Below are 20,188 nucleotides of genomic sequence, written 5' to 3' on the forward strand. Positions count from 1 at the left end.
CAGTTTTTGCCAGTCCTGATGTGTGCGTTCAGTTTGGTGAGTTTTGAAGCATGTTAAGGGGGTCAAATTGCAGCTCAAAGAGGCAAAAGTGACTGTTTTTAGTACTTTTTTGTCTTGAAGGGGGAATTGCCAACTTCCTGTTGATTTTAGTTTTTTTATTAGATCTCAGTTTTTGCCAGTCCTGATGTGTGCGTTCAGTTTGGTGAGTTTTGAAGCATGTTAAGGGGGTCAAATTGCAGCTCAAAGAGGCAAAAGTGACTGTTTTTAGTACTTTTTTGTCTTGAAGGGGGAATTGCCAACTTCCTGTTGATTTTAGCCCGAGGATGTACAATTATGAGAACTAGGTCTAAGTCAGACCTACATAGAGGATTTTGTTTAATGTTTTTCCGACCTTCCTAGTGGGAGTTACAGGCAGTCTAGTTTTTTTTTTTCTAGGGGGCGCTAGAGCGCAATTTTTATTTTTGGGGTTTGTTTTTTTTATCAAAAGGCAATTTTCGCAGGTCCTGATGTGTGGGTCAAATTTGGTGAGTTTTGAAGCATGCTAAGTGGGTCAAATTAGTGTTCAAAGAGGCGGCGGTAGAATAAAGAAAGAATAAAGAATAATAATAAAACGTTACAATAACAATAGGTCCTTATGTCCCATTGCATAAGGACTCCCTGTGGGAGTCCTTTTGCAATGGGCCATTGCGGGCCCTAATGATCTGTCCATGCAGCTAGTTAATTTTACTTGAACAGACATCCTAAATTAATACTTGTATAACTAGAAATTAGCTGGACTTTTAAGCTGGAAATAAGTATTTTGTTTTGAAAACAAGCATTATTAAGAATCTTTAAACAAGATTTTTTTTATGTGGGGAATAACATTTCTTATTTGGATAGATATTTTCTTCAACTAGAATAGAAAAAGTATCATTAGTCATGCTAAAATTAAGATTATGATGTAAAGTCAATGACTAAAAAGCTTAAAGCTAAGGACATTTCTAGAAATACCATATTAAAATCTTTGCAAGTGGCAAATAATTTGCAGTGCATGATGATAACCATTATAGTTATGGTTGAAGTTTATTTTAAATATGTGTACACGTACAATGTGAAACATCCCATAATTTACATATTTTCATTTCTCCTTACATGTCCGAAGAGGAGTAGGAAGAAGCAAAATTTATTTAATCCTACCCCCTTTTCAATTCATAGCAATTACACTTTGTTCACTTTTTGTTCTCATTTTGTAACACAGCTTTCATCAATGAATTCTTAATCTACCGTATTTTCCGCACTATAAGGCGCACCGGATTATTAGCCGCACCTTCAATGAATGGCATATTTCATAACTTTGTCCACCAATAAGCCGCCCCGGACTATAAGCCGCGCCTACGCTGCGCTAAAGTGAATGTCAAAAAAACAGTCAGATAGGTCAGTCAAACTTTAATAATATATTAAAAACCAGCGTTCTAACAACTTTGTTCACTCCCAAAATGTACGCAAATGTGCAATCACAAACATAGTAAAATTCAAAATAGTGCAGAGCAATAGCAACATAATGTTTCTCGAACGTTAATGTCACAACACACAAAATAAACATAGCGCTCACTTTCTGAAGTTATTCTACACTTTCTGAAGTTATTCTTCATTCGTAAATCCTTCGTCTTCGGTGTCCGAAGTGAAAAGTTGGGCAAATTTACGATCCACTGGCAGATGTTGGCGTCGTCTGGCGCTGCCTCCTCGTCTTAGTGAAGGTGTGTTCGCCTTCTGTCATCCATTGTTCCCACGCAGTTAGCAGTCTAGCTTCGAATGCCCTGTTGACACCAATATCTAGCGGCTGGAGGTCTTTTGTCAATCCACCCGGAATGACGGCGAGTATTGAATTAAGCGCGTAAGCGTGTCTCTCAATGTGCTGTTATGAGCTAGCAAATATAACAACTACACTACCCAGCATGCAACGATAGTTACGAGCATGCGCGGTAGCCCTGAGAAGCGTTGTATGCTGGGAGTTAGAATGTGGTTATGAGCACGCTGTGAGTAAACGTTGAGAACTCAGTTAACACGCCTCGTCTGCATTATTTATAATTAGACAGACAACACACTTAATAGGAGCCATTTTGGGGTCTTTACATAAACACACAAATGGAAATGAAACGTCACATATCCCAGCATGCACCGCGCGCTTCTTCTACGGGGAAAAAAGATGGCGGCTGTTTACCGTAGTTGCGAGACCTAAACTTTATGAAAATGAATCTTAATATTTATCCATATATAAAGCGCACCGGGTTATAAGGCGCACTGTCAGCTTTTGAGAAAATTTGTGGTTTTTAGGTGCGCCTTATAGTGCGGAAAATACGGTAACAGTTATTTTGATGTATTGTTGACTCAGTTAAGATTCACATAATCAAATATCTCACTTTCAATTTAGTTCAAGATGTTTTTCAAAATTGTCTTCCTCGTACTTTGTAAACAACTTGTTTGAACAGCCTTTTAAACTGATCATATTAGTACCTTCTCTGACTTTTCTTTGCTTAATCCATTCCGTAGTTTAATCCCTACTGATATACTAAAGGTTTTAAAGGTGCTGTTTGCAACTTCTTTGCACTAACATCTTTCATAGCAAAAAATATGACAAGAACACCACCGGCGAGCTTTTGTTACCATTAGTGGTTTAACAGAACACATTTGTTTACAATTGTATATATTTTTCCACAATTACAAAGTTTATGTAATGCAATTTTTTTCTGGCCTGAATAAAACTGTGCTAAATAACTTTTTGAGTTATTTCGCTAAATAACGGAGACAGACAAGCCAACGCAAACAATTACATAACTTTCTGAGGGAAGTAATAAACTTGCATTACATGGCTCTTTTTAAGAAAGAGGTTGTGTTGTTCTTTACAGTTTGGTAAGTTTTTCCTAGAAGCCATGTTTTGAATGCGAGTTTTGTCGCTCAATGAACATGTCACATTTCCGGTCCTATCAAGGCATTATTTGGTCTGTTGACAAAAATATAAGCAACAATGCTAACCAAGTCACACTTAAGTATCAAGTATCATTTTTTTTTTAGATCCACAGTGTGAACCCACCCTTGAACTGCTTTTGCTTATGACGGTTCTATGTGACATGATATGCAACTACAGTATGCACCTCCAACAAAGACAGAATACAGGGGCTTCATAAAAGCTTGTTTACCCTGGTGGCGGTAATGCGTCCATGTCAGCTGTTGGTACAGAGTAGACCAATAGGTTAATTATGGGTAAAGCTTTATCAAATATGTTTGACTTCTGATTTTAATTGACACTGCTATTAATATTAAACAAGTTGATGGATGGATCCAAGTTTAAAATTAATCCGTCATTGTTTATGATGCAGCGTTCAGACAGGAAGAGATTTCAAGGGACTTCGTGATGCAAGTCAAAGGAATGTCAATGTCATTTTGTGATTATGGGCAGTGGCAGTCAAAATAACTGCTGCGGAAGTGTGTGTTGCTCAGTAAATGTCAAAACATCATTTGGTCAATATAGTAGATTTGGAGTCCTCAAAACATCAAACATGTTGAGTGTTACAGGGAAGAGCGTACAATCATTGGAAGTTGCGGAGTATGGGAATATTGAAAAACGTCTCAAACTATTTCCTCAACCTTCTTTCAGCCAGTGATATGTAGTCTAACTGACTGACAAGCTTCAGTTGGGTGGTGGTGGTGGTTGGAGTGTGGGGGGTTTGCAGAGAGTTAGGTGAAATCCTTCAGCTTCAAGCCAGTGGAATCTTGTGGTAACATAAAACAAGTCAATGCTTGATGTTAGTGTCAGGCCTCTGTTTGGCCCACATAATCTATTCTACACGTCTTCACACCCAGCGTCCCTGAAATAGTTTTTGGCGCTATATATACTTTTATAACCTTTAGTCCATGTTGTGTACAAAAGTGCAGAGTGTTTTCTTGGGTGGACAGCAGGACAAACAGATTCTGGGTTAATCTTTGGCAGTATTGCATGCAACATGTAGTGGATTATGCCAAGCCACCCTCAGCCAGTGTCCCTTGGAGTGTGGATGGTGCAGGGAAGGCCCAATCACTGTTGTGTTTATGGAATTAAATGGTAGAACAGCTGTATGTGTGTGGGAATAGGCTGACCTATTCCTTTAGCTGACTTTGCTGCTGTATTTTGCTGCTCTGGTGTGTTTCCTAGGCTTGGCTCTAACACTGAACTGTCACAGGCTTTCTTCTGCGAGACACTGAGCCTCAAGCTACTGGCAGAGTTAATAGTAACACAACTCAGTACTGCAATATTGACATTTACTTCAATATCTTGTTGTCTTTAAGGCTTTCAAGTTCTGGAACACTGCTTATTTCCCAACAGTCTTTTTTAGCTTGATGTATTTCACTTTATTTAGCCGGATTTTAGTTCGCTTTTAATTTAAAATTACTTGTAATCTTTATACAATTACCATTAAACACAAATACCTAAAGTAACGTGCTTGTTTATTTTGTTTGTCCCATAAAGTCAATGCACATGTCCACCTAGAGCTGGGTATTGTCAAGGGCTTTATGATTAGAGGCGCAAGCAACTACAGTACCTACCGACAACTCGGCAAGTCTAAATAACTGAAAGCAAATGTGAGTGACACCTAAAAGAGTTACGCTTTTACCAAAGGCAGCAATCATAAATTAAGCTTTCAGCACATACACAACGTTGAGATCTATAGTTAAATTTTATGAAGACGGGAAAAACATGCATACTCGTACACAGCGCGTGCAATAGCAACAACAAACAGACGCAAAGATAAATAAAATAAATCATAAAATAAAACCTTACCCGAAGCAAAAACAATGCATATTTTATCCGGGATTGTCTTGATATCAATTTCCTTGACAAAGCCACACCCAAAGAAGTTGTAGGCATCCATGCTTTTCCAAATTTTAAGTCAATTTGGTCATGTAAAAGATAGTTCGACATGTCTGGGAACGCTACCGATGAATAATCCTTGATATCACTTGACAAATCTTTTTTTGTTTAAGTATAGGGATTTATTCCATTGCTTAGTTTATATTTTTGCTCGATTCTGTTTTTTGGAGGAAGATCTAGGCCTCTTGCATACTCTGAGAATTTGCGTGCTGCTTGCTACACAACCGCAAAAACAGAGGTTTACCACCTCTGTTTATCATTTCCAGGAAGAACTTGCGTGTTGGAATACAAGCAATATTGTAATATCTATATTTTTTTCCCCATTATATCCACCTGTTCAGTGTTTTGGTACTTTTTGCACAACTTGCTGTTTTCCAAAAAGGAACTAAATAACACAATCAAATTGCCCAATAAATGTCCTGGTTTAATTCGAATTGACAATTTCAGCGTACTATTCATTGTGTTCATTGTGTAAATGGACAATGATGTCACCTAACTATTGATGGGGAGGCTTCAAACAAGATGTTCCCAGATGGAAGTGGACACTGAGCCTAAAATGTCATCAGGACATTTTGTTGCAAAGCTCCTTGTGAGAGAACCACAAGTTAAATGCTGAAACCGTGAGAAGGTGGACATGTACAATTTAAACTTTAAAGAAGGTGACATTAAGTTTACTTGTAAGGTTATAATGCATTTTAGTGTCATCCTGAAATGTTTACCCAAAAGGCTTTTTCAGTCTACAGTAGCTTTCTCTGAGTACTGCATAAAGTACAGTAATTATATTAATAATTAAAGAGGCGTTAACACAATTATTCATCCATTGTGTGGTTGAATAAGAAAAAAATATATATTCAAAATATTTTTAAATCACATTTTGATAGTTGAATTAATGAATAACTAAATGCCTACAGTTTAGTTATGTTTGTCTAAATTTCCATGTAATACATTTGTTGAAAAAGCTGGAGACACATTGTTCACTTAGGACAATTGTATGTTGAGAAGAAAATCACACACATATCTAAAACACTAAATGTTGTTCCACATCGGATAACTGAAGTAGAGTAATTGTAGTTTGTTGACCAATGAAGCTGTTGTGGTCCTTTTGCCTCATTCGCAAGTGCTTGCCAAAGCAGGTTCATTTGGTGGTGGGAGCTAACAGCTACAAGGGCTTGAAGGTCCCTTGCTCTTTCATTAAGCTTGACCTACAAGCTCGATGTGTGACATTTCACTCTGACCGCCAAAATTTGCCACCTTCCAACCACCTCCAAGCCTTATAATAGGCAGCAGGTCCAGCTCAGGATTCTCATCCTACAGGGACATCTACGGTAACTGCATGCTACCGCTTCGCTGCTGTTTAACAAACATCTTTCTGCTGTCCTCATCTTTGCTTGCGCAGGCTTTATCTGCTCCACTGTCTTCCAAGCCCGGGAGACATCCTTTGGGACATCTGTACATATCTATTTTTGTCTCTGTGAAGGTAAGTTCTGCTGGCTTGCTGTTGAGGTTCATCCTTTTTAAAATCAATCAGTTCTTGAATAATGTGTAAATATCTGTACATGTCCATCTGGATGGACTTTCCCTTCTTTAGAAGTACAATATGTCAAAACTTAAATGGGAAAAAGCGTCGGTTTGTTTAGGGAACGAGATAAACATGCTATTAGAGAAGCCCCTAACTGAAGTCCGCAAGTTTCGAAGAGGAACTGACTGTCAGTGTTATGAATTAGGGTTTTGGTTTTCGACTAACGAATTGTGGCAGACAAAATAATGATTAAAATTAAATTAATTGTGCAGCCCTATTGCTCAGTTACCCAACTCGCCTTCTCCCTGCAACCTGAGGGTTCCTGGTTCGATCCCCACCTTCTACAAACCTTGTCATGTCTGTTGTGTCCTTGAGCAAGACACTTCACCCTTGCTCCTGATGGGTCGTGGTTAGGGCCTTGCATGGCAGCTCCCGCCATCAGTGTGTGAACGTGTGTGAATGAGTGAATGTGGAAGTAGTGTCAAAGCGCTTTGAGTACCTTGAAGGTAGAAAAGCGCTATACAAGTATAACCCATTTACCAATTACCCCTACTCAGGCAGGAGGGGGGGTTTAATGTCTGACAATTCGACTGTGTGGTTGATTGTTGAATCAGACTTCTTTGAATCAAATCGCCAAATTGTCGATTATTATAGACACCCCGAGTTGACCTTGTGTTTACGATTTCAGTTTTGGCATTGATTGTTTTTTGTTTGATTTAATAGTTCAATAGTACATTTCATAGGTCATCATTTATTAAGAACATTTTATTATCTAGTAAATTAGATTTTACTTAGTTTAGTTTAGTTTAAAGGCAGCACAGTGGAACGGGGGTTAGTGCATGTGGCACAGGGGTTTGTGCATGTGCCTCACAATACAAAGGTCCAGAGTAGTCAGTCCTGAGTTCAATCCCGTTTCTGTGTGGAGTTTGCATGTTCTCCCCGTGACTGCGTGGGTTCCCTCTTGGTACTCCGGCCTCCTCCCACTGCCAAAAACATGCACCCGGGGATAGGTTGATTGGGAACACTAAATTGGCCCTTGTGTGTGAATGTGAGTGTGAATGTTGTCTGTCTATCTGTGTTGGCCCTGTGATGAGGTGGCGACTTGTCCAGGGTGTACCCCGCCTTCCGCCCGAATGCAGCTGAGATAGGCTCCAGCACCCCCCGCGACCCCAAAAAGGGACAAGCGGTAGAAAATGGATGGATGGATAGTTTAGTTTAGAAGATCCTGACAAAGTCAAAGCTTTGAAGTAATAAACCGATTTAAATTGTATTTGCATGCATTTAAAATCTAAAAACAGGTTGGTCTTAACCCTAACACAAGTGGAAGGTATTTGTACCCTTCTTCATTTAAATAGCATGTGTCCAAGCAGATGCCTCTTAAGATGTACCAGATAGCAGTAAGCTAAATGGTTTGCATCTGTTTGCTTTACTTAGCACAGATTCTTTAAATGGGGGAGGTAATTCTAATCCTGTGCAACACTTTTAGTTTTTACCAGTTGGTTTTGCTCACTTGGTTTAGTGATCAAAACAATACAACAAGTAAACCAATTAATTGAAATATGACTTAAAGGGGTTGTTTGCAACATTTATACAGATGCCTAGGAGGCGCCAACTTTCCAATTTATTTTACACAGTATATCCTGCCCTTTTACAGCTTCTTGTACATAATGACGTAATTACTTGCGTACATAACACATGCACGCACAAGTTTTAGGTGTTGTTAGCTAAAAATAGCAATTTGGATAGCTAGCGTTAACTGTCATTGAATCTATCAAAACAACAACATGACTGCAAATTATTCATTACTTCTCTTGGACTTCTTTTGTCTGTGTGAGTGACCCGGCGTAAACACCAATAATTTTATTTGGGCTGGTGAACATGTTTATTATATAAACTTTGTAATTGTGAAAAGTATATACAATTGGCAAACAAATGTGTTCTGTTAAACCAACAATTGTAACATAATCTAGCCGGTGGTTTTCTTGTTATATTTTTTGTTTTGAAAAATGTTACTCTGTGGAAGTAGCAAACAGCACCTTAAATTCCTGTATTTTTAGAATTGCTGCCCAACTTTGGGACCAGACAAAACACCAATGTAATTCTGAGCCAGAAAATCTCACTTTGCAAAATACAGTTCTGCAACAGATGTGTATGGGCATGTACAGTTAGGTCTAACAGTGTAACTTAGTGGAAAAAATCTAATATCTGTGTAGCTGCATTGCAGAAGAAGTATACCTTTGTCCTACTTCACCCTTTTCTATATTACTACTACTAAAGTATACGTTGTATAAAAGAATGGTAGACATTTTAAAGGGCTTACAGTTTGTATTTTTAGAAAATGTAAGTGTCTCATAAAAGGAAAGCAGGTAATAGGATCACTGATGTAAACCAGTGCTGTCAGACTATGTTGTATAGCTACAGTAGATGTATGCCGACTAACTGGAGCAAAAATATATCCAAAAGGCTTCTGTTTATAGATGTTGGGGAGCCACCAGGCTCTAATGAGTGCCTTCGAACCATTCCAAATGTTGCTGGAATGTAGCAAGGGAAGCTTACAGAATACTGGTAGAGCCCTGCCTGTGTCCGATATGTACAGTTGAAGCAAGGGTGTACTATAATCAGATTAATGACGAGTTTACCATTGGGGCTTACGAGGTCTGGACCGGCCTGTGTGTTCATCCCTTGCTCCTCTCTGGCTTGACCCACTTTCATATAAACCAACAGTCTCCCTCTTTTTAGTAGCAGCAGATTTTTTGGATTGTACTTTGGAGTGGCACACACAATATTTTTACAGGTCACAGTTGTGAGCCACATGTTTGCATTATTCTGTCATACATATTGATGTAGGTTTTGTATGAATCTGCTTATAAATGAAGAAAATATTTGGGTAATAATTTGGAGTCATTGATAGTGTAGTGGCAGCACGGTGGCAGAGGGGTTAGTGCATCTGCCTCACAATACGAAGGTCCTGAGTAGTCTTGGGTTCAATCCCGGGCTCGGGATCTTTCTGTGTGGAGTTTGCATGTTCTCCCCGTGACTGCGTGGGTTCCCTCCGGGTACTCCGGCTTCCTCCCACCTCCAAAGACATGCACCTGGGGATAAGTTGATTGGCAACACTAAATTGGCCCTAGTGTGTGAATGTGAGTGTGAATGTTGTCTGTCTATCTGTGTTGGCCCTGCGATGAGGTGGCGACTTGTCCAGGGTGTACCCTGCCTTCCGCCCGATTGTAGCTGAGATAGGCTCCAGCGCCCCCCGCGACCCCAAAAGGGAATAAGCGGTAGAAAATGGATGGATGGATGGATGATAGTGTAGTGGTTTACGTGCCTGAATTTTATTTTGCCAGTGTGAAATTGGTTCACACTCAAGTGTGCAAATGAGAGAACAGTAAATACAGTCTTTTGCCCAGAGTGAAACTGGGATAAGCTCCAGAGCATTTTTTAATCATGTAATTGCATGATTATTAATCAATTATTATTTTTATTTTTATTTATTTTTTACACACTGTAGGAAAAACAAAGCATTTTAACATGGAATTGGTGACAATCTACTTAATATCCACGGTAGTCCCATGGGTAAATCCATTTTCAATTAGAGGCGAACAGGCAACTACACAGAGAGCAGGAACCCTTTTTGCCCGAGGGACAAGTTTGAGTAATCATCTGTCTGGTCATGCCCATCGCATTCATATGTATGGCTGCTGTGGAAAGAGCGAGCATTCAGCTAAGATGTGTCTTCAGGGTAAACCCAGTATCTGTGGACTTTTTCTCCACAGTGTTTGAATTGAGGCCACTGACAACAAATTCCTGATCGTAGGTGTCTCGGGCAAAGTAAACAACACATGCAACAAGTATGAAATACTTCTGACTAAAAAAAATCATAAAGTAATGTGAAGAATAGGGGTGTCCCGGTGCAATGTTTTCACTTCCAGTACAATCCTCATCTCGGAGCCTTATTTTGGGCCCGCTGCAATGCAAGTGGCCCATATTACAAACCCCGTTTCCATATGAGTTGGGAAATTGTGTTAGATGTAAATATAAACGGAATACAATGCTTTGCAAATCATTTTCAAACCCATATTCAGTTGAATATGCTACAAAGACAACATATTTGATGTTCAAACTGATAAAAAAATGTTTTTTTGCAAATCATTAACTTTAGAATTTGATGCCAGCAACACGTGACAAAGGAGTTGGGAAAGGTGGCAATAAATACTGATAAAGTTGAGGAATGCTCATCAAACACTTATTTGGAACATCCCACAAGTGTGCAGGCTAATTGGGAACAGGTGGGTGCCATGATTGGGTATAAAAACAGCTTCCCAAAAAAATGCTCAGTCTTTCACAAGAAAGGATGGGGCGAGGTACACCCCTTTGTCCACAACTGCGTGAGCAAATAGTCAAACAGTTTAAGAACAACGTTTCTCAAAGTGCAATTGCAAGAAATTTAGGGATTTCAACATCTACGGTCCATAATATCATCAAAAAGTTCAGAGAATCTGGAGAAATCACTCCACGTAAGCGGCATGGCCGGAAACCAACATTGAATGACCGTGACCTTCGATCCCTCAGACGGCATTGTATCAAAAACGGACATCAATCTCTAAAGGATATCACCACATGGGCTCATGATCACTTCAGAAAACCACTGTCACTAAATACAGTTCGTCACTACATCTGTAAGTGCAAGTTAAAGCTCTACTATGCAAAGCGAAAGCCATTTATCAACAACATCCAGAAACGCCGCCGTTTTTTTTTGGGCCCGAGATCATCTAAGATGGACTCATGCAAAGTGGAAAAGTGTTATGTGGTTTGACGAGTCCACATTTCAAATTGTTTTTGGAAATATTCGACATCGTGTCATCCGGACCAAAGGGGAAGCGAACCATCCAGACTGTTATCGACGCAAAGTTCAAAAGCCATCATCTGTGATGGTGTGGGGGTGCATTAGTGCCCAACGCATGGGTAACTTACACATCTGTGAAGGCACCATTAATGCTGAAAGGTACATACAGGTTTTGGAACAACATATGCTGCCATCTAAGCGCCGTCTTTTTCATGGACGCCCCTGCTTATTTCAGCAAGACAATGCAAAGCCACATTCAGCACGTGTTACAACAGCGTGGCTTCATAAAAAAAAGAGTGCGGGTACTTTCCTGGCTCGCCTGCAGTCCAGATCTGTCTCCCATCGAAAATGTGTGGCGCATTATGAAGCGTAAAATACGACAGCGGAGACCCCGGACTGTTGAACGACTGAAGCTCTACATAAAAACAAGAATGGGAAAGAATTCCACTTTCAAAGCTTCAACAATTAGTTTCCTCAGTTCCCAATCGTTTATTGAGTGTTGTTAAAATAAAAGGTGATGTAACACAGTGGTGAACATGCCCTTTCCCAACTACTTTGGCACGTGTTGCAACCATGAAATTCTAAGTTAATTATATTTGAAAAAAAAAAAAAAGTTTATGAGTTTGAACATCAAATATCTTGTCTTTGTAGCGCATTCAATTGAATATGGGTTAAAAAAGATGTGCAAATCATTGTATTCCATTTATATTTACATCTAACACAATTTCCCAACTCATATGGAAACGGGGTTTGTAATATTCCTTGGACTTAATCTTTATTCTTCTTCTTCCATTTTATTCTGCTGCGATTAATTCAAGACGAACCGGCCAACGAACCCCTACATATCTTATACCGTCGGAAAGGTCCCGCTCGCGCCGACAGGCTATTTATAGTTGGGAACATTTCGTGTTACCATGGTGACGCTATTCAGGTCTAAAAAGAAAAAATCGGCCAAATTAATTGGTACATTCCCTTTTTAAGGGTAGGGGAAAAAAACATTTATAAGAAAGTTAAAAAGATTTATATTTATTTACTAGTTTACTGTAAATAAATTAATAATTCACTGTGAGAAGTACATTTTTGACCCTGCCTTTTGAAAGAATCTGAATCGAAAAGATTCTACAATACCATGCACCCTTAATCACCCTCTGAATGCAGTGAAGTAGTAGCGATGATGTTGTTGGGGTCATATTCAGCATTGGATTGGACTTACAATCAAATTTTGATTAAAGTGGTGTTTATTTTCTTGGTTGCAGAAAATGTGACCTGTTACTTCTACATCTGCACACTTTGAGTGTATCAACAATTGTTGGCAGTCAAACCTAATTTCAGAGAACCACAAACCTATTTCCAGAGAACCACACCCTGACACTCAAACAACTAATTTACTTTCTGTAGTTGTGGGTACCTCTGATGTTGCTGACTCAACCTTCCCTAACCATAAAAGCTAAATGCCTGCATCCAACCCTCAAAGGGTTGTGGACAAGCATTGTGCTGTCCTGTGAGATGTATAAGCATCAATCAGCAACCTAGAGTCAAGCCAGGTTTTTCTTATGTCCTCAAGTTGTAACATGCTAGTGGCAGATTCCTGTGCTGTGCAGATGCCTTCCATTCATCTGTGAGTCACACACATTGTTATCTTTCAATTCCTGTGCAAATTAACTGTCTAAACGGGTGCAACGTGTCAGCTGTTAATCTGTTGAAGATGAACATGAACATAACTCGTCTTCTTACACTGATACGACACATTATGTGCATATATATATATATATATATATATATATATATATATATATATATATGTATATATATGTATATATACAGGTAAAAGCCAGTAAATTAGAATATTTTGAAAAACTTGATTTATTTCAGTAATTGCATTCAAAAGGTGTAACTTGTACATTATATTTATTCATTGCACACAGACTGATGCATTCAAATGTTTATTTCATTTAATTTTGATGATTTGAAGTGGCAACAAATGAAAATCCAAAATTCTGTGTGTCACAAAATTAGAATATTACTTAAGGCTAATACAAAAAAGGGATTTTTAGAAATGTTGGCCAACTGAAAAGTATGAAAATGAAAAATATGAGCATGTACAATACTCAATACTTGGTTGGAGCTCCTTTTGCCTCAATTACTGCATTAATGCGGCGTGGCATGGAGTCGATGAGTTTCTGGCACTGCTCAGGTGTTATGAGAGCCCAGGTTGCTCTGATAGTGGCCTTCAACTCTTCTGCGTTTTTGGGTCTGGCATTCTGCATCTTCCTTTTCACAATACCCCACAGATTTTCTATGGGGCTAAGGTCAGGGGAGTTGGCGGGCCAATTTAGAACAGAAATACCATGGTCCGTAAACCAGGCACGGGTAGATTTTGCGCTGTGTGCAGGCGCCAAGTCCTGTTGGAACTTGAAATCTCCATCTCCATAGAGCAGGTCAGCAGCAGGAAGCATGAAGTGCTCTAAAACTTGCTGGTAGACGGCTGCGTTGACCCTGGATCTCAGGAAACAGAGTGGACCGACACCAGCAGATGACATGGCACCCCAAACCATCACTGATGGTGGAAACTTTACACTAGACTTCAGGCAACGTGGATCCTGTGCCTCTCCTGTCTTCCTCCAGACTCTGGGACCTCGATTTCCAAAGGAAATGCAAAATTTGCATGGTTGGGTGATGGTTTGGGGTGCCATGTCATCTGCTGGTGTCGGTCCACTCTGTTTCCTGAGATCCAGGGTCCACGCAGCCGTCTACCAGCAAGTTTTAGAGCACTTCATGCTTCCTGCTGCTGACCTGCTCTATGGAGATGGAGATTTCAAGTTCCAACAGGACTTGGCGCCTGCACACAGCGCAAAATCTACCCGTGCCTGGTTTACGGACCATGGTATTTCTGTTCTAAATTGGCCCGCCAACTCCCCTGACCTTAGCCCCATAGAAAATCTGTGGGGTATTGTGAAAAGGAAGATGCAGAATGCCAGACCCAAAAACGCAGAAGAGTTGAAGGCCACTATCAGAGCAACCTGGGCTCTCATAACACCTGAGCAGTGCCAGAAACTCATCGACTCCATGCCACGCCGCATTAACGCAGTAATTGAGGCAAAAGGAGCTCCAACCAAGTATTGAGTATTGTACATGCTCATATTTTTCATTTTCATACTTTTCAGTTGGCCAACATTTCTAAAAATCCCTTTTTTGTATTAGCCTTAAGTAATATTCTAATTTTGTGACACACGGAATTTTGGATTTTCATTTGTTGCCACTTCAAATCATCAAAATTAAATGAAATAAACATTTGAATGCATCAGTCTGTGTGCAATGAATAAATATAATGTACAAGTTACACCTTTTGAATGCAATTACTGAAATAAATCAAGTTTTTCAAAATATTCTAATTTACTGGCTTTTACCTGTGTGTGTGTGTGTGTGTGTGTGTGTGTGTGTGTGTGTGTGTGTATATATATATATGTATATATATGTATATATATATATATATATATATATATATTATCCAGCATTGTTTGTTGTTTGTTCCTTTTCTGTACCATGGCAATACAACATCCGTAAGAATTCACCTGAAATACTCAAGACACCACTCTTTAAAATAATTTTATAAATATTAAAAATGTTCACATTTATAACAAAATACAACATGTTTATCCAAAGACTGTATTCTAGTACTAAGTAGACTTGCAGATAATACTGAAATAAACTGCAGCTACTACTGTCTCTACAGTGTATCCACTCTTTTTGTATTCAAAGACCTTTGCATAATTGTGTGCTACACCCAGTCCACAACTGTATCTGACAGTTTCACTATCAACCCTGTCTCATTCTGGGAGTTTTCGACTAAAACCGCAAACCATTTTATTAACAATATGTAAAAATATGTATATCTGACAAAATTATGCAAGGCTTGGTGGGGACGAACTAATTGCACCATTGCCAACATAACAGGACCACTTTTGTTGGACCTCAATGTACATTTGGAATACTATGAGGTTACGAAGATAAGTTGTATCCATGTTTTTGTTTGCAACTAGTCTATGGTTTGTGTTCACTGTCTCACTGAACCTGCAGTTATAACCGTATTCTGTATAATCATTCCAATCTCACCAAATTAAGTTGACACGCTAATAGAAGGGCTTGCTATATACCGTCCGGCGGACTGTCGTAAGAAGTTAAGCTTTGCTTTAAGACCATCGGGTGCCAAATATAGGCCTCAACATATTTAACGTACTTTTCTCACATGTTTTGTATCGCCTACAATATGAATCCTTTCTTAGAGTCATTAGCAACTTATTGGACAGTCAATTGCTTGGACTTTACTGACGTCACGTCCGGCTCATGTCCCACCCATTAGATATGCGTTGTGGTCAAGTTAGCTGTCTACTCACTGTGTTGTTTTTGGCTGTTCAGAGTTCCTCGAGAGGTAATCAAACAGAGCAAGAGTGCAAGATTTTACGAAACAACGAGAATAGCAGCTAACACTCCAGTACAAGGGAGCATAGTCAAGAATGCATGAGTTTGCAGTGTCGGTTTGTTAAATGGGAAATAATGAACGTTCAAAGTATATCAAACACACCTTTGAGTATTGTCTTGATATTATTTGTATTTCTTAAACACATGTTTGCTACAAGTGTTTCGAAAAGTACCAACTTGGCGAGTCTAAATAAAAGAAAGCAAATATGAGCAAAACCTAATAGTTACGTTTTTACCAAAGGCAACAATTATAAATGAAGTTTCAGCACATACACAATGTTGACATCTATTGTTATGTTTTGATAAAGACGGGGAAAAACACGCTACTCGTAAACGGTGCGTGCAACAGCAACAAACATGGCAGTAGACGCAAAGTTACCGTATTTTCCGCACCATAAGCCGCCCTGGGTTATAAGCCGCGCCTTCAATGAACGGCATATTTCAAAACTTTGTCCACCTATAAGCCGCCCCGTGTTATAAGCCGCATCTAACTGCGCTAAAGGGAATGTCAAAAAAACAGTCAGATAGGTCAGTCAAACTTTAATAATATATTAAAAACCAGCGTGATGTGGGCGCGCATGGAGTCGTATATCAACATGGACGGAGCTGCGTGAAAAAAGCCACCCGGCCTCTTTGCGTAAACTTCCCTTAACCACTCGCTCATCTTTTCTTCATCCATCCATCCCTTCGAGTTAGCTTTTATGATGACGCCGGCTGGAAAGGTCTCTTTTGGCAAGGTCTTCCTTTTGAATATCACCATGGGTGGAAGTTTTTGGCCATTAGCATGGCAAGCTAGAACCACAGTGAAGGATGACTTCTCATTCCCTGTGGTGCGAATATTCACCGTACGTGCTCCCGTTGTATCCACAGTGCGGTTCACAGGAATATCAAAAGTCAGTGGAACCTCGTCCATGTTGATAATGTTCTCTGGCCGGATCTTTTTTTCAGCTATCTTGTTTTTACAATATGCACGGAAAGTAGCCAGCTTTTCTTGAAAGTCTTTAGGCAGTTGCTGTGAAATAGTAGTCCGTGTGCGGATGGAGAGATTGCGTCTTTTCATGAACCGGAAACCTGTCGCTTAGTAGGAGCCATTTTGTGGTCTTTACAGATGTAAACACACAAAGGAAATGAAACGTAATATCCGCGCGCTTCTTCTTCTACGGGGGCGGGTGGTTGCTTACAGTAGAAGAAGAAGCGCTTCCTCTTCTATGGGGGCGGGTGCTTACCTTGGCGGTTGCTTGCCGTAGAAGAAGAAGCACTTCCTCTTCTACGGGGAAAAAAGATGGCGGCTGTTTACCGTAGTTGCGAGACCTAAACTTTATGAAAATGAATCTTAATATTAATCCATATATAAAGCGCACCGGGTTATAAGCCGCACTGTCAGCTTTTGAGTAAATTTGTGGTTTTTAGATGCGGCTAATAGTGCGGAAAATACGGTAATCATGAAATGCAACCTTACCCGAACAAAAACGATGCAAATTTATCAGGGACAGTCTTGATACCAATTTCCTTGACCTCGCCTCACACAAAGAAGTTGTAGACCTCCATGCTTTTCCAAGTTTTCATCTGTTTTGTCGTGTAGAATGGCGTCTGTAGCACAATAGTTCGATATGTCTGGGAACGCGGCCGACGTGTAATCCTTGATATCACTCGACAAATCTTTTTTGGATAAAGTATAGGTTCTATTCCATTGCATCATTTTATTTTTTGCTCGTATCTGCTTTTTGCAGGAAGATTTAAGCCTTTTTTGTACTCCGATAGTTCTTGGCTTGGTTGACCACCACTGGTTTTCACTTCCGGCAAGAAGTCGGAATACAAGACACAATACAAGTAATAGCCTCTTTTAACAGCTACAGTCAAAGCCCATGTTTTTTTCCCACATCACTATTCTGTAAACGGAGTACTAGGACTGAACGATTTTAGGGAAATATGTATGGTTTTCTTCACATCAAGCTTCAGTGCTATATTAGTTATTACAGTAGTTGTCGCAAATCTTCATGTCCCCACCAAAAAGGATAGATTAGTGAGTCAGACAGTTGTTTTCCTCTCAGGTTGTTGTCTGCAGCAGGAAGTTTTCTAGCCTTGAAAGAGTGTTCTGTCCAATGAGCAAAACGCAGGAAGTGGATGTATAGAGAAGTTAGGTCACAATGAACTGTGGACAGAGTTCATCATTAGATTCCTGCAGGTGTTTTACAGCTGAAAAATAGGAATTTTTAGTTAAAATAAAGTCATAATTTGGTTTGAAATTATGTAATCATATATTCACATCTATCCTTAGATACTAGTGTTCTCCTCAGATTTTTCGTTCACAGGCTCAGTTTGAGTTGCAGGTTTAATGTTTTTCTTTATTCAGTTATTATGTTGTTTTTTTGTTTTTTTACATTTAAAACATTTGTTTGTGGTCTACATCAGTGGTCCCCAACCTTTTTGTAACTGCGGACCGGTCAACAGGGGGGATGTTTTTTTGGGTTTTTTTTTGTCATAAAAAAATACAATCATGTGTGCTTACGGACTGTATCCCTGCAGACTGTGCTGATCTATATTGATTTATAATGTAGGAACCAGAAATATTAATAACGGAAAGAAACAACCCTTTTGTGCGAATGAGTGTAAATGGGGGGGGGGGTTTGGTTTGGTGCACTAATTGTAAGTGTATCTTGTGTTTTTATGTTGATTTAATCAAATTAAAAATATATATATATATTTCTTGTGCGGCCCGGTACCAATTGATCCACGGACCGGTACCGGGCCGCGGCCCGGTGGTTGGGGACCACTGGTCTACATAACATGTAGTGAGTGGTAGTGCTTGTGTCCAAATTTTACATAGATTTGGTTTTACAGACCATATTCACGCCGCTTTCTCTTAAGAATGGACCAATTTGTGGGCGGTCTTATTTACATACCAAAGCCTTTCTACAGGCCGTCAACTGTGTCATAGTTTGTCAGAGTCTACTGACAGATAGGAGTTAGAACTGTACACTACTTTTTGTGTCGTTGCGAGCCCCATAAGTCCCGGAATTTGAAATCGAACTATGAAGGCATTGCTGAGATATTTAAAAAACAATCTTGCCTTCTTAAAAACTTGCTCCAAATAAGCCATTTGGAATTTGAGACTTTAGTGGTTTAGTGATTTTGCCTTAATTATGTCAGTAAATATTTCAATATATGGTAGAGGTTTACCCGAGGAGCTTTGCACGAGTCTGCCATTTTTATTCAGTTGTAGTCACTAAGTTCTTTCTTTTTGGCTCATACATGTAGATTCATGCTAAAATACTCTGCTATTGCCATTTTGTTGCTGTCAGTGAACCCTCAGTTCCAATGTTTGTGCCTTTTATTTGAGACTGACTTGCCTCTCAGCCCTAACGCATCATAAACTTAATTGTTTTTTTTGTCAGTTCTAAATGTTAATGTTTGTATGAACTGTAGCATACCACCTTTTAACCAAAATGTGTTGTGTTTTACCACTTTGTAATATGTATTAACCTAAATTGCTTTTATTTTATTTATTTTTTCCTTAGTTTCATCTCAAGCCGCCATCATTCCGTGCTGCAAGGCGGACCGCAAAATGTCCTCTGATGGAGACCTAAATACCCTTGAAAGCTGCAATAGTTTCTGGGAGGTAAAGATTTGACAACAAACCTGTGTTCTATTCCCTGCCAAATACTGGCCCTAGCTTATTGGGATTCTTAACGAAGTTCACTGTGTATGTTTAAATAAACATGCTGGAAATGTATTGTTTATAGGTCTTACATTGTTGAATTTTGTGTTAAGACATTCATGACACCAGTTCTTAGTTTCCTGAAAGTCAAATGTCAGATTTTGAAGCATTTTATGGGTTATTTTTTAAATATTATTGATGTAGTTTTTGTTTTTTTAAAGGGACAATGCAGATTGATTAAATTAAATTTCCATCCGCAGTCTCTCAACATTAAAAAAGATTAACAAAAGCACAATACAATAAATAGATAAAAACACAAGCCTATATCAACAGTTTTGAAAGAGTTTAAAATATTTGCATGTTTGCTTTGATTGTCACCTTGTTTTTAGTTTACAGCTTCAGTGCTGTTAAACACCAACCAAAATGTCATCCTATCCTTTGTGACCCTCATACGGTGGAACCTGTTTATGTCGACAATCCGTCCAAGTTGACTAATTCATCAAGTCCCGGTATACTGTGTTCTAAATATTAAAAAGTGTCCGCTTAAGTAGACAACACGGTGATCTGTTTTTGTCGACTATTTGAAAACTTGAAATTTGAGAACCAAAAGGATAATATCTATAGGCAGTTAATGTTGACATGTGTTATAGTGTTAATAATGTTATTATTGCTTGTGTATTTTTGCAAAAGCAGATTTGTGGTCATTTTTAAATCAATGAAAACAAGCAAATAAGGTTAGGAGGCGCAACAGAGGAGGGAACTGACACTTTAAAGCTTTGGCAGAGGACCAAAGTCCCTTTTCTT

General features: G+C 39.1%; 1 protein-coding gene across 6 annotated transcripts in view; it reads left to right on the forward strand.

Moving 5' to 3' along the window:
• The window catches only part of pacsin3 (protein kinase C and casein kinase substrate in neurons 3), a 126,967-nt gene that overhangs the window by 15,065 nt on the left and 91,714 nt on the right, over positions 1 to 20,188 (forward strand). For 3 of the 6 annotated variants that reach the window (XM_061975064.1, XM_061975063.1, XM_061975068.1), the window contains 2 exons: positions 6,282 to 6,362; positions 19,245 to 19,345. In XM_061975064.1, coding sequence (XP_061831048.1) covers positions 19,292 to 19,345 — 54 coding nt within the window. In that variant the 5' untranslated portion in view covers positions 6,282 to 6,362; positions 19,245 to 19,291. Of the gene's footprint in view, positions 1 to 6,281; positions 6,363 to 19,244; positions 19,346 to 20,188 lie in introns of those variants that run through there. The other 3 variants (XM_061975062.1, XM_061975067.1, XM_061975065.1) reach the window with 1 other exon arrangement.

Source organism: Nerophis lumbriciformis, linkage group LG15 (assembly GCF_033978685.3).
Source record: "Nerophis lumbriciformis linkage group LG15, RoL_Nlum_v2.1, whole genome shotgun sequence".
In the NCBI taxonomy this organism is placed as follows: domain Eukaryota; kingdom Metazoa; phylum Chordata; class Actinopteri; order Syngnathiformes; family Syngnathidae; genus Nerophis; species Nerophis lumbriciformis.